The 12,964-nt window shown below is 53.7% G+C and overlaps 1 protein-coding gene across 1 annotated transcript; it reads left to right on the top strand.

The window, feature by feature from the left end:
• Positions 1-2,003: 2,003 nt before the first annotated feature.
• On the top strand, positions 2,004-12,422 carry ATP1B4 (ATPase Na+/K+ transporting family member beta 4). The gene is made up of 8 exons (XM_053990195.1): positions 2,004-2,081; positions 4,686-4,848; positions 7,499-7,627; positions 8,498-8,602; positions 8,848-9,044; positions 9,692-9,748; positions 10,411-10,506; positions 11,030-12,422. The coding sequence occupies exons 1-8, from the start codon at positions 2,019-2,021 to the stop codon at positions 11,189-11,191; spliced, it is 972 nt and encodes a 323-aa protein (XP_053846170.1). The 5' UTR covers positions 2,004-2,018; the 3' UTR covers positions 11,192-12,422.
• Positions 12,423-12,964: the final 542 nt, after the last annotated feature.

Here is a 12,964-nt window from a genome sequence, read left to right as displayed (position 1 = left end):
CCTGTCCCGCCTCTGGGAGATCTCGGCGCACTCAGCGGCAGCTTGGCCAGAGGGGCTCCCCACCTCTCTCCCCATCTTTCTCCATCCCCTTGCCTTCAGCAGCTCCCACCCTCCTCCAGTCCAGCCGCTCCAGGACATTCTGTCCTTTGTCACAACGGGGCACCTCTCTGTTGCCCCGTTCTCCCCATCTCCCTCCTCCCCGAGGTGCAAATGACAGTCCCGGGCAGGCACCCCGACACCGCCCCCGGCCCAGTGTTTCACTTCTCGGCACTCCGAGATCTCCGCTCCGGTGGCAATGCCTGTTGCTGCCTGTGCCCTATTCCATGGAGATGGCAATCATCTGCAATCTCCGTGTCCATGGCCAAGGAGCAAGAACAGGCCCTCAACCTCTGTTTTCCACATCCTATCTGCAAAGTGGGGATAAAAGCATCTTCCCAGCAGGCTTCATAATTGCTTGTAAATCACTCCAATGCCCTGGGCTGAGAGGTGCTAAGTACAAATAATGTAATTATTTCAAGCATATTTCATAGACTTAAAGGAAACGAACACTATCTCTGCTTTAAAACCGCCACACTTTCACTGGCTAAGAGCCTAATGACCAGCTTCTCCCAGGGGAAAAGGGAAAGTGTACACTGACAGCGATGCGAGAGCCTGCATCCCATTCCGCCTCCCGAGCTTCGGGACGACAACCCTTGCTCCACGGCGCCAGCCTGGCCAGGGGATCCAGCTGTGGGCACAGCTGTGGGCACAGCTGCCCGCGGGCTGGCTGCGGGCAGGCACCGGCACCGGTACCGAGCGGCAGGCGAGCGGCAGCCCCGGCCAGCCCCGCGCAGCCCGGGGCAGCTGCCAGACCTCTTTGTTTCCTGCTGCGCCCATTTATTAGCACAGCCGGTGAGCGGCTTTCAGCCACGCTCAGGAGAGGAAAGGGAGAAATGGTGCTTTACCGGCTGGGACGGCACCGTGCAGCCCTGCGGGAGCCTGGACACATGTCCCCGTGCCTTCGGGCACAGTCCCAGCCTGGGGCAGGGCAGCCTTTCCCCACCCTTGGACATGGCCTGGCTCTCTGGCGAAAGGAAGCACCGCTCCCCTTGGACAGGGGCCAAGAGAATGAGCAGGTGGATGGTGCCGAACTCAGGCTGGGACAGAGGTGTAAAACGAGCCCCACTGTTCCTCGAGAGCTGCGTGGACACAGCCAGGGACGGGCAGCCCCCGCACGCTGCCATCACAGCGCTGGAGCTGCTCCAGCAGCAGGAGCGCCGCACGCACCCCGGATGCCCCAGTGCATCATCTCCTGCCTGTAATTCACTGACGAAGGAAAATCTGAGTCTGCCCAGCCTCGGCCTGCAGGGTGGCACGGCAAGGTGTGCCTCTGGATTTTGTCTGAGAGGCTGTGGGTAGCTCTTAAACCTGGGGCGAGTAAACCGGTGCTGTGAATTCCTGTCTGCTCTCGGGGATAAATATAGACCTGCCTGCCCCCCTCTCTACCCCTTTCACCGCAGAAGAGATTTCGCAATTTAACCCTGGCCCCGCTGTGACTGACAAGCACACATTGACCGACACTTCTCGGCATTGGAAACCCCAGCGATTTGTTCATGTTTATTCACAGCTACACGGTCTCCTGGGGGAAGAGCCTGGCTTCCCCATGTAGGGCGTTGGCTGGCAGTGATGGAAGCTCAAATATGAGGCAGGATGCAGTGAGGGTGCTGCAAAGGGCACCAGATGCCAGAGGACTCAAGATAGGATCCTGCTGCCTTGAGCTTACCCCCGTTAGGAAAGCAAGTTATTTTTTGATCCACTCCTGAACAGCAAGGTTCTGCAGGGCAGGGAGGGAAAGCAGCCTTGCTCCCACAGTCTCGGCATAGCTGCTGTTTTAGGGGGTGCTGTGGGGCGGCAAGCAGTGCTGGGAGGGGGCTCTGTCTGTCTGTGAGCCTCTGAGAGCCAGCACGACACGGCACACACACGGCAGCCAGTCCTGCTGTGCTAACACTCACATTTTTTTTTGTGTTTCCCACCCAAGAATGGCCAGGAACACCAGCACCAGTGGCATGGAGGGCCAGCTAAGGAGCCCCAGCCAGAAGGTGGTGAGTATTTTGGGGGCTACTAGCCTCATTTCACAAGGTGAGGTGGAAGCTGCTGCAAGGACCTGCTTTGTGGCTGATAGATTTATAACTACTTTGCTTTAAGAAATGCTGCTTTGTCTCTTAGGCAAAGCATTTTGTATGGGGGGGGGGAGGGCAGTGGCAGGTCTGGCCAGTGGTGCTGGGTGGTGAGGGGGACTAGAAGGGACAGGAACACTTGGGCAGGGTGAGCCTCTGTATACCTGGATTTCAGCAGGAGGAATCCAACACTGAGAGCCTACCTGGTCTGAGATGAGAATGGGGAAAAGCTCCTGGCCTCCCCCAGGACACCCACAACAGTCAGCACAGAATGATTTTGCCAGAGATGAACCCCAGCTTGCTTCCCAAGCTGTCACAGCACGCAGTGACTCAGGGCTGTCCAGTGTCCCAACACACCCTGCTGTGGCTCTGCCTTCTCCCTGCCCCACTGCACTCCTGTCCCAGCTCCTGCCACTCCTTCTGCCCCTTGTCCAGGTGCAAGGGACTATTCCAAGACCATCTCTGTCTTGGGCTGCAAAGATAAACCACCTATGCTTCATTCCAGACCTGACCTAGCTCCCTAGCTGAGTGACATCTGCCAGGGACCTGGTACTGGCATCATCCCATCCTGCCCAGCTGCCCCACAGAGACCCACGGGGTGAGCCTGGGGCTTCCTCAGCCTCCCTGGGCTGCCATGGAGCCCTCGTGGCCTTTCCCAACCCGCAGGACACGACCCTTCACTAAGTGAAGGGTCACAGAGCATAGAGGCAGGAGAGCTGGATACTTCTCCCCTTGCAAAAGCCTCCTTCAGTTCCCAGGGTGAGGTCCCATGACAGGGGAACCTGTCCCCATATCCTTCCCCAGCTCTAAGCATTGGCAGCAACTTCTGAGTGTGGGCTCTTGCTGCCTCCAGCAGAAGTCAGTGTGAGGTTCAAAGGGCTTTCCCCAGTGCACCACTAAGCACCAGTGTGGAGTTCACCTGGGCAGTGTCCCCTACTCTGGCAGTCCGAGGAAATGTTTCCAAAACATCTCCTGGTAGCTCTTTTATTTAATAGGGATAGTGGGAAGAAGAACACCTCCTCTTCCCCCTCTTCGTCGGTCACTTGTTCCTGGTGAGTGTCCTGGCAGGGTACAGCCCCCACACCTCCTGTCCCACGTCCTCGTGCTGGGGCTGCTGCTTCCCGGCTCCAAAATCCGCTGCTCTCGTCAGCCCTGTACCCTGTGTACCCTGCTCCTCAGGCCAGGCAGGAGCTGGCTCAGGACGGGCTCCAGCCTGGGGTGTGGGACCCGTGCCAAACGCGGTCTCGGCCGCGCAGGCAGCCGGGGGCATTTTCTGGCAGCAGCGCTCTGACACAGCGGCGCTGCCAGAGAGCCCCAGCGGGGCCTCCTCAGAGCCCAGCAGGGCAGGGGTGGTTTACAGCCCCCGCTCTGCCCAGGCTCCCCAGGGGACACGTTCAGGCTTTGGAGGCAGTATTCTCCCCCCGTTCTCACTGGGTTGCAGTATTTGTGTGTCTGAGCAGAGTTCAATTTCTCGTCCCCAATTCAAAGGAGTTTCCAAGCGAGGCTTTCGCCGAGCTGTCGGCCACGTCCCGGCTCGCCCGGGGCAACCCACGGCTTGCAAATATCTCATGCGTGGGTCCTGGCTCCGGGAGGGCCCGTGGCCGGCCGGTCTCCCTGAGCGCAGACACGCAGCGGCGGTCCCTGCACTGCCGTGGCTCCGTGCCCGAGCGGGCACAGCAGCCCCGGGAGCCGCCGCTGGTCCCGGCGAGCGCGGCTCTGACCCACCCGGGCCGCCTGAGCCCCGCGGCAGCGTTTGCACCGGAGTGCCGGAGGCGACGGAGCCATGCAGGTGACAGCACCGCCCTTCCCCCGGCGGTGCCTGGCCCGGCCCTGCCCCGAGCTGAAAGCAAGGTCAGCACCTTCTCCCACCAGCCCGCCTTTGGAGACCTGCCCGCACCCAAGGGGAATTAAGGACGGCTTCCGTGTCTCAAGTGGCTCTTGCCCAGACACAGGATTTGTGTTCCTGAGTTCTGGACAAACAAGTTTTCACCCCTTAGGCAAAATACAAACTCTTGCAACCTGGGGAGATGCTTTTCCCTGGAACTCGGTGTAATTAAAAAAGCAACAACACAGGGATTTCTTCAAAGACTGAATACTTGCTCACACGCCAAGGAAAACAAGCTGGTTTTCTCTTAAATACTGCTGCCTGCTGTCATCTGTGGCAGCACAGAAAATGTGCACTTGAACTCAGAGATGTTGCAGAAGTGTGGGAACAGTCCCAGCCTTCCCAGATCACAGTTTTTCTCTGGTCATGTTCATGCAGGTGGAAAAAGATGACTTTCTGTAAATGCCAGCGCAAGGAGACAGTACCCAGTGTGACAGCAGTGACGTACATGTAATGGAAAAATGGATGCTGGGTTCTATGTGATCTTAAGTTGGAACAGCCAAAACTGCCTCTCTTTAACTCAAGAGTGATGATGGGAAAATGGAAATTTGAAACATTTCCAGATATTAAGTGCTTTTGCATTTATTTTTGGCCAATGAGAAGTTCAGCTTGCCTGTGGGGGTTGTGTTCTGCAACTCTTCCAGGAAAATAAGCATGAGGAGAAGGTCCAGGATCCTGACAGAGAGAAGGACGAGCCTAAGGCAGACATGGGGAGCAAAACCTGGGCAGACCTGGCTGGGGAGATGAAGATATTCTTGTGGAACCCGGAGGAGAGAACATGCTTGGGGAGAACAGCCAAGAGCTGGGGTAGGTCCTTGCTCAAGTCCCACTTTTGGGGGTTGTTGCCTTTTCTGCTTCACAAGAGATTCACTTGCCTGTGAATGTCCTTGATAGCTTGGACTGGCCACCCCTGCCCATTTCTTTAGTGTTAATGTTTCTAACTAGTGCAATAAATAACTAGTGAGGAGGACAAGCAGAAAACCATGTAAAAGTTACCTTCGGTCTGGAGGTTAATGTTGAGGGAGAGTGTGAAAGCAAAGGCTGCCCAGACTGTGTCCCAGAAAGAAGTTTAAAGCCTGGGCAAGCATGGGAGCTGCAGGTCATTCTGCTGTAGCTGTGCACCCCTGCTGCCACCAGCACTCCTGCCCCTGCCTGTGTAGGTCAGGGACGCCTGGGACAGTGGCTTTGGTGTCATCAGGCTGGTGGGAGAAGAGTGCCCGGGCTGTGGGCAGGTGTTTTGTGGAGGGTGCACACCATGGGGCAGAGCAGCCCTCCCTGCCTCAATGAGCCCTGGCTCTAGAAAGGGAAGGGAAGGGCTGGTCAGCACTGTCACCCCACGGCTTCCAGGTAGTGACAGGGTGCCCACAGCAGGACCCACAGTGCTCTCAGAGCCAGTGGACTGGGATGTGCCAGTTCTGATGGTTCTGAGTGCCCTGTCTGCTTTATCCACACCCATGTGCCCTTCAAAAATTATTGCTGAATCTGGAGGTGCCTGGGTGGTTAAGAGCAGCCTGTGGGGTGACTGCTGCTGCAGGCTTGTCCAACATCAAGGTGCCACAAGCACACGGGATGCCACCCATCTTTGCAGCTCTGTTCTGCCAGCATCCAGCACCCTTGGCAGAATGAAAATCCCAGCCTGATCCAGAGCCACCTGCACGTCCATCAGTGTAAGGCTGTGAGCTAGCAGGGGCTGCTGCTCGGTGTTTGCAGCTCTTGGCTGGCACTGGCAATGCACCACAAGACCCACAGCCCCCCCATGCCCCTGCCAAGAGCTCTGGGTCTTCTGCAAAGCCTGTGGTGGCAGCTGGGAGGAACAAAGGAAGCTGCCCACCAGCACCAGAGGAGTCTGAAAACCTGCCAGCATGAGTCTGGGACAGACCTTGACATTCATGTTTACACTCCTGTGCCCTTTGCTGGCCACAGAGGCAGATCAGTTTTTCTGCTTCTTTCCTGGATGGGAAGGCACAGACCAAAGTGTGTGAGCAGTAGGGCGAGACCTTAGTGATGTAGGTTTGGTTTTCTGGAGGCTCCTCCAGGTCCTGAGAAGATCCTTGTGAGAGGATTTGCTCAGTGTGCTGTGGATGTGACCCTGGCAGGCTACTGCTGGCAGTGCTGGCAGCACTGGGGTGGGGGCAGCATCCTCCTGTCCCCTGGGGTCACTATGTGACCCCCCTGCCCATGAACACATGTGCTCTTGGTGCACACACGTGTGCTCACGTGGGGGCAGGAGAAGCTACTATCAAAATTTATTTTAAAATCAAAATGTATTTTAAAGTGAGAACATTTGGAGGCGAGTGGAGCTGAACTTTCCCACTCTCAGCTCATGGGTGGGGAGGAGGGAATTTGCCCAGCCTGGGGCTGCTGCCCTGTGCTGGCTCTAAAGGTGTCCCCTGAAATGGGACTTGCACTCACCAAATGCAGGGTGACAACTGGCCACAAGGTCATCAGTGGAGGCCCCAGCCCCTGGGAAAGGCTGCACCCCCCTCTCTGCTGGTGACAACACTCCTCGCTGCACTGAGGAAACACAAAAATGGCAGCAGGAGTGGAAGATGTCCCAACAAGCACCAACTTGGTGCTCCAGCAGCAGCTCCAGCTCTGCCAGGCTGGGCCAGAGGCACCATCCAGCATCGCTCTGGCAGGGCTGGACATTGTCCCTTCTGTGCCACCAGCACAGTGATGGTCCCATCTGCCCCGGCTCAGCCCTCAGCAGGACACAGCCCCACAGCAGTTCCCAGCACGGTGGCCCTGGCAGAAGCTCGGCAGGAGAGCACATCTGTGTTCCCAGGGCTCCCTCCATGCTGCCGGAACGTTTCTCCTGGGAAATATTTGGGTTAGGGTTTCGCTTTGCTTTCTGAGCTGCTGGGTTTTATTCATAGGCTGTGGCCTCTTGAGACATCCTCAGCCATCAGCCTGGTCCAGAGGAAAAACAAACCCATTCCCTGAATGTCTGGGCTATGAAACAGTGAGTGGTGCTGCAGCCCTGAGCGATGCTGCTTGCTCAGTCCCAGCACCAGGGTCCCTCCCATGCAGGGGACAGGAACCAGGGCAGGAGCACTGCCCCACAGCCCCATCAGGAGTTTGGCTGAAGCCACTGGGTACCTTTGCATGTTACCATGCCAGGAGGAGGTGGGAAGGGCAGGAGGGAATGTTGGGTCTGTCTGTTGGAGAGAGCTGAAGCAGGTGGACACACAGACCTGGTCCTGACACAGCTCTGGGAAGGGCCATGCAGCCAAAGGGATACAGAACCAAACAGCAGCTACCCCAGCACTGGCGCAGCTGAGTCCTGCACCCACAAACACCAGAGTCTGTGCAGGGCTGGGCTGCAAGCTCCCACCTCCACCACGGACTCAGAGCTGCAGAGGACGCCGTGCTGAGCACGTCTGTGCATCCCTGCGGGACACATCCCACGGGATATGCTCTGGTTGCCTTAACAGCGACATGCCTGTCTGTTTTGTAGGCTTGATCTTACTGTTTTACTTCATTTTCTACACGTGCCTGGCGGGAATGTTTGCCTTTTGCCTGTATGTGATGCTGCTCACGCTGAGCCCCTACACGCCCAGGTTCCGGGACCGTGTGTCTCCACCAGGTACGTTCCCCAGCCAGATGGCACCTCTGCCCATCAGTGTCCTACCAAAATAGCATGGCTGGCACCTCAGGCAAAGCTCTGCTGGAGCTGTGCACTCCTACAGTCACCCAGCCCTCCCTAAGACGGGGTGTTCTCACCTCAGGGCACTGGCAGAGCTGCAGGTTCTCTGCAGAGGAGCAGACATCTTAAAAAGCCCCATGAGAAGCATTCACCCTGATGATACTAATTGTTATTCTCATTGCACTGTTTATTGTTATCAGTATTCTCAAAGCAAAAGCCAAGTTAAGTATTTCATAGGTGATGCTGATGCATTTCAGCTGCTAGCCCTTTACACCTCATGCCTTCAAAATAAAATGCAAATCAAGAGTCGCTTTTATGCATTACTATTTGGGGGTGTTCTGGCAAGAAAATGTTCAGAAAATCCTTTCCCTATGTGTGAGATGCTGTCCCAATTCCTAATTCCCTAATGCTGTCTGAGACACAGCATTTTCCCTGTGTTTTTATGTTGGTGGGTAACAGAAGGGCCCCTTGCCCTGATCCCTTTCTGGAACTACCCACACAGCTGGCAACACGGGGGACCTGCAGCCACTCTGTGCAACCCCAAGCCCATCACTAACCCACAACACCACTGAAGCTCTCCATATCTCCCATGTTTTCTGGGGTATTTTGATGTGTATGGTGCTCTCCAGGGGTGAAATGAAGGTGAGGGATCAGTAGGTTGAGGAGAGAGTTGATCTGTGAGCGGGTGCTGCCTCTCACGCCTGTGCCCGGCCCAAGCCCAGTCACAATGCACCAGCCCTGCAGCACACAGCCCAAGCCCGTGGCTGCTCCACCTACATTTGCCTTACCAGGGTCTGTCTCCTTCTTCAGGAGTGATGATCAGACCATACTTGAATGGGTTCACCATTGCCTTCAATGTCTCCCAGCCCAACACGTGGCAGCCCTACGTGGACAGCATGCACCACTTCCTAGCAGGTGAGCTCTTTGTCACCCTGGGAGCCATGGTGAGGTTGTTTTTATCCATGGATACATGCATGTGGTGCAGGGGTCTCCTCCTGGGCACCTCATGAGCCACATCTGGAAAGGGAGGCTCACAAGGTCATGGGAGCTTTGCCTTTCCAGGTCTGACTTCCTAATGCCCTTGACGTGCGGATGTTCTCTGAGAGTTTGGGTCTGTGCAGGTCTCGGGGGATTTTAACAAGTCTCTTGGTCCTCACCAGCTTATGATGACAAAGTTCAGGAGGAGAAGAATATCGAGTGTGTCCCAGGTCAGTACTTCATCCAAGGGGGGAATGACAGTGAGGAGAAGAAGGCCTGCCAGTTCAAACGCTCGCTGCTGCAGAACTGCTCTGGCATCGAGGACCCAACGTTTGGCTACTCCAAAGGCCAGCCCTGCATCCTGCTGAAGATGAACCGGGTACAGAGAAAGCTGCTTGTTTTAATTCCTTCCTTTGGGGCATCCCAGTGTGATGAAGACCACACAGGCATTGAAACTCCTTCACTTCTCAGGCCCAGAGAAAAAGGGAACTAGAATCCCCAAACCTGCAGGCCATATCTACTAGAACACATTAAAAAAACCAAAACAACCCAACTCTATAAAACTTGCTCCATTTGATTTGCTGAGGCCTTAGTGCTTCAAGAATCTTCTGCCAGACCCTTCTTCATGAGGAACTGAGCTTTAGGGGAACACCCCAGACCCTAGATGCTTTACAATGGGAGTTTTCTTGGAATTTAATTTCTTTGAAGTCTAATAGCATGGTGGTTCAGTGCTCACTGCTGGGAAAATAAGCATGGGGAGGGTGTGAACTGTGTGGGGAAGAGGCTGTGTTACTGCAGGGTGTCTGGACCCTCTCTGTGTTCTCTGCTCTGCCCCTGCTCTCAGGCAGCAATCTGGCACTCAGCCATGGGCAGGTTGCACGGTGTGGGGTGGCAGACCCTGCTGCAGGGACACACAGCTCCTGTCCTGAGCAGTGTGACTGGCACCCAGAAAGGTTTAAGCTCTGGAGAAGGGAGGCAGCATGTGCTTGGCGCTGCATTTCATACAAGCATGGATGTTTTTTGCAGATCATAGGCTACCGCCCTGGCGCCGGGGTCCCCGTGAGCGTGGACTGCAAAGTGCAGGTACTGCTCTCCTCTGTGCCCGGCAGCGTGGTGGGGACAAGGCCTAACATCTCCTCCTGATGGACCTCAGCACAATTTGTCCTCATTTTAGCCCCAAACACTCACAGGACCCAATGCTGCCCATGTGGGCACAATTGGAGGCCAATCTGCTGAGAGTGGCAGAGGTCACCAGTCTCCCACTTCCCAAGTTGCTCCTGCAGCCTCACGGGCACCACCATGCTCAGCCCCTGGGGCAGCCTGTGGGCCTGGGTGCCAGGTCCCAGCTGGAGCCTGGAGCTCAGTGGGAAGATGTAGGAACCCCTCACACCCATCTCCAGCTGCTCTGCAGCATCCTCAGTCCTGGGGGCACCCTGCAAGCCAACAGCAATGGGGTGAAGGAAGGGCTCTCACTGCCCAGGCAGCTGCTGGATCACACTTAGAGAGCAAAGGCGCAGCAGGGAATCAACAGGCAGCAAAACTGCAACCCTGCCCATGCCTCCATAGCTCCACTCTCCCCTGGCTGGAAGCAGGGCAGTGACTGTTCACAGCAAACACAGCACAGCTGAGCTCAGCCAGGGGCTGGCAAGGCACATTTACTCTGAGACAAGCTCTGAGGGAAGCTGTATTTTGTGTCCCATGTCCTATGTGTGTGTGTGTGCCTCTGTTTTTTTTTCTGATCACAGAAAGGCAATGAGAGTCACCTCAGGTCAGTGGACTTCTACCCTGGGAATGGGACGTTTGACCTCATGTATTACCCCTACTATGGCAAGTTCACCCATGTGAGTGAGGGTCTGGCATCTCTGTTAAACTTCCTTGGGAATGGGAGGGCAGCAGCTGCTGCACAGGGTCCAGATGTGCTGTCAGGCTATTTTGGGCAGATGTGGGCAGGACAGAGGCCACAGGCACTGGGATTAAAGAGCTCTATTTCTGTGTCTGACAAACTGTGTGTGTGTATTTGTAGCAGCGTGTGAGTGTGTAACTGTGTGTGTGAGTGTGTGTGTGAGTGTGTGTGTGAGTGTATGTGAGTAGGTGTGGTTTTTAGGACAGCAGAAAGCATTTGTGAGTCCCATGGTCTGGTGTTGTCCTGGGCAATGACCCCAAGAGGCAAAGTGCAGTGATCCCTTTTTGCTAAGGCACAGACACAGGAAGGCTCAGTATGCTGAGGGACCCTGATGGACATCAGGCAGGCACTCTCAGATGCCTGGAGCCATGACCAATTTAAAAATTATCTTCCTGAACATAAAAGCCCTGCTTGCTTTTCTGCTCCCTCAAAGATTACACTTAAATCTCCCTTCTTTCCAGGTCAACTACACCTCCCCACTGGTGGCTATGCACTTCACAGATGTGCAGAAGGATTACTCGGTCCCCATCCAGTGCAGTCTGAATGGGAAAGGAATTATCAACGACCTGAACAGCGACCGCTTCCTGGGCCGAATCATCTTCACACTCAGCATTGGGAAGTAGCCCCTGCCAACACCAGGCACTTAGGTTAAGTCAATCAGAGGCTTCTTCCTTTTTAAAGCATCAAGCCAGCATTTTTTTTTCTGCTAGGAAAAGCAGGCACATAGATATTATTGTTAATTTATTTTTGTTTGTAGTTAGGAAACCAATGAGATACAATGGAGCATGGATCCACATTTTTCATCTTCTGATGTAAATTATTAATAGTAAAAATTAGAAGTTTTCCCCTGAGGACAGAACCTGCTAAAGATTTCACTTTTGATTGAAAAACCCCCTCTGGTATCCAAATGCTATTTTCATAAGGTCTTTTATGAGAGATCCCTGTGGAATGCATCTTTCCTGGCTTTAAATTTTATTTTTTAGCATAGTTTTATGTGCATTTCTCAGGCAAAAGCTAAAAATGAGGTAATTTATTAGCACTATTCTTGTTAAAATAATAAACAGCAAAAATTCTGGATTATTCCTGCAATAACTGAGTGGAAAAGTGAAAATGGCAGCTCTCAAAATGCTTTCTAGGATCTCCAGCCCCAGAAGCATCTTGACTGCAGCATTTTACACAGCTTGTTGATCACACCAAAGGTGTTGAGCAAGGGCCACAGAAAATCGTTTGCCCTTGAACCCTTCCAGCTGTTCCTTTCTAAAGTGGGAAGATTAATGCATTTCTCCCTCCCTCCTCCTCACTCCAGTACTTCTCTCTGCCCCAGGAATCCTCAGGCAGTCTCTTGGATAGGGATGAGTGAGAGGAGCTCCTCTCCTGTCACGGTTCTCAGGTTGGCAGTGCCTCCTGCACAGAAGTGCCCAAAGCTCTCAGACCTGTTCTTCCCTGTTCCAGAGAGGTCACAGCCGTAATGCTGCAGCAAAATGCAGGGAAATGCTCAGTCCTTTCACAGTTAAGGGGTCAGTGTTGGGATGAGTGAAGGCATCAGTTTATCACCCCCAAATCTGATGAAATACAGAGTGTGCTGCCCTGAGCAGCCCGAGCCTCCCTGGGATGTGACAGACCAGCTGCACTCTGCTTGCTGAGAGCTACAAAACACAGCAGGACAGGACACCTTGGGACAAAGTACTACTTAGAAAGCACACTTACTAAAATTACTGCCTGAACAGGGGCATTATGGTATCTTTGTCCTACATCCATAGCCAAGGAACTTCATCTGCTGTCATTTCCTGATCTATATCAGTCTCTAAGAAGTGATTTTTTTCTATTTAAAATAAAGTGACTACAGTAAAATTAGCTCTATGGTGGCATTCTTGAAACATTGGTGTTAAGAAATGCAGTTTGTGATGCCAGTTAGGGACTGAATTTCCAAGCAGTATATAACAACATCCTGGAATTCTGAGCACTTGATAAAACTTCCCCAGGCCAAAGAATTCAGTACAGTAAGACTCACTCGTCACCAAGCATCACAACCAACCATCTGGCAAAAAGTATTTATTAAGAATTATTAAATACCTGAACCAGAGGTAGTTTAGGAACTAATTCTGCTCAGTTGTCATTATCTGGATGGCAGTGATAGAATCAGGGCAACATACTCATTCTCTGTCTGCCAATTGCTTTAGCTCTTTTAAAGTATTTGTATTTGTGGGGTCTTGAAAGGAAACCAAACTCATTGAGTCTCATGCTATAAAATTAACAGCCTTCACACTAACAACAAGATAAAACTTTGATATCCATTCCCTGTCTGTCTGCTGGAAGGATTCTGATGGAAGAGAAGGTCCTTTAGCAGATGCTGGACCCATGCTTTGACCAAATCAACACAAAAATCAACTGGTTTG

This window comes from Vidua macroura, chromosome 14 (assembly GCF_024509145.1).
Source record: "Vidua macroura isolate BioBank_ID:100142 chromosome 14, ASM2450914v1, whole genome shotgun sequence".
NCBI lineage: Eukaryota > Metazoa > Chordata > Aves > Passeriformes > Viduidae > Vidua > Vidua macroura.
This window is presented reverse-complemented; position numbering and strand designations above follow the sequence as displayed.

Excerpts from the sequence above, each read along its gene's own strand:
- ATP1B4 (XM_053990195.1), top strand. The coding sequence starts at position 2,019 with ATGGCCAGGAACACCAGCACCAGTGGCATGGAGGGCCAGCTAAGGAGC. Across the intron at positions 8,603-8,847 it reads CATGCACCACTTCCTAGCAG|CTTATGATGACAAAGTTCAG; the intron begins GTGAGCTCTTTG and ends GGTCCTCACCAG. Across the intron at positions 9,045-9,691 it reads TCCTGCTGAAGATGAACCGG|ATCATAGGCTACCGCCCTGG; the intron begins GTACAGAGAAAG and ends TGTTTTTTGCAG.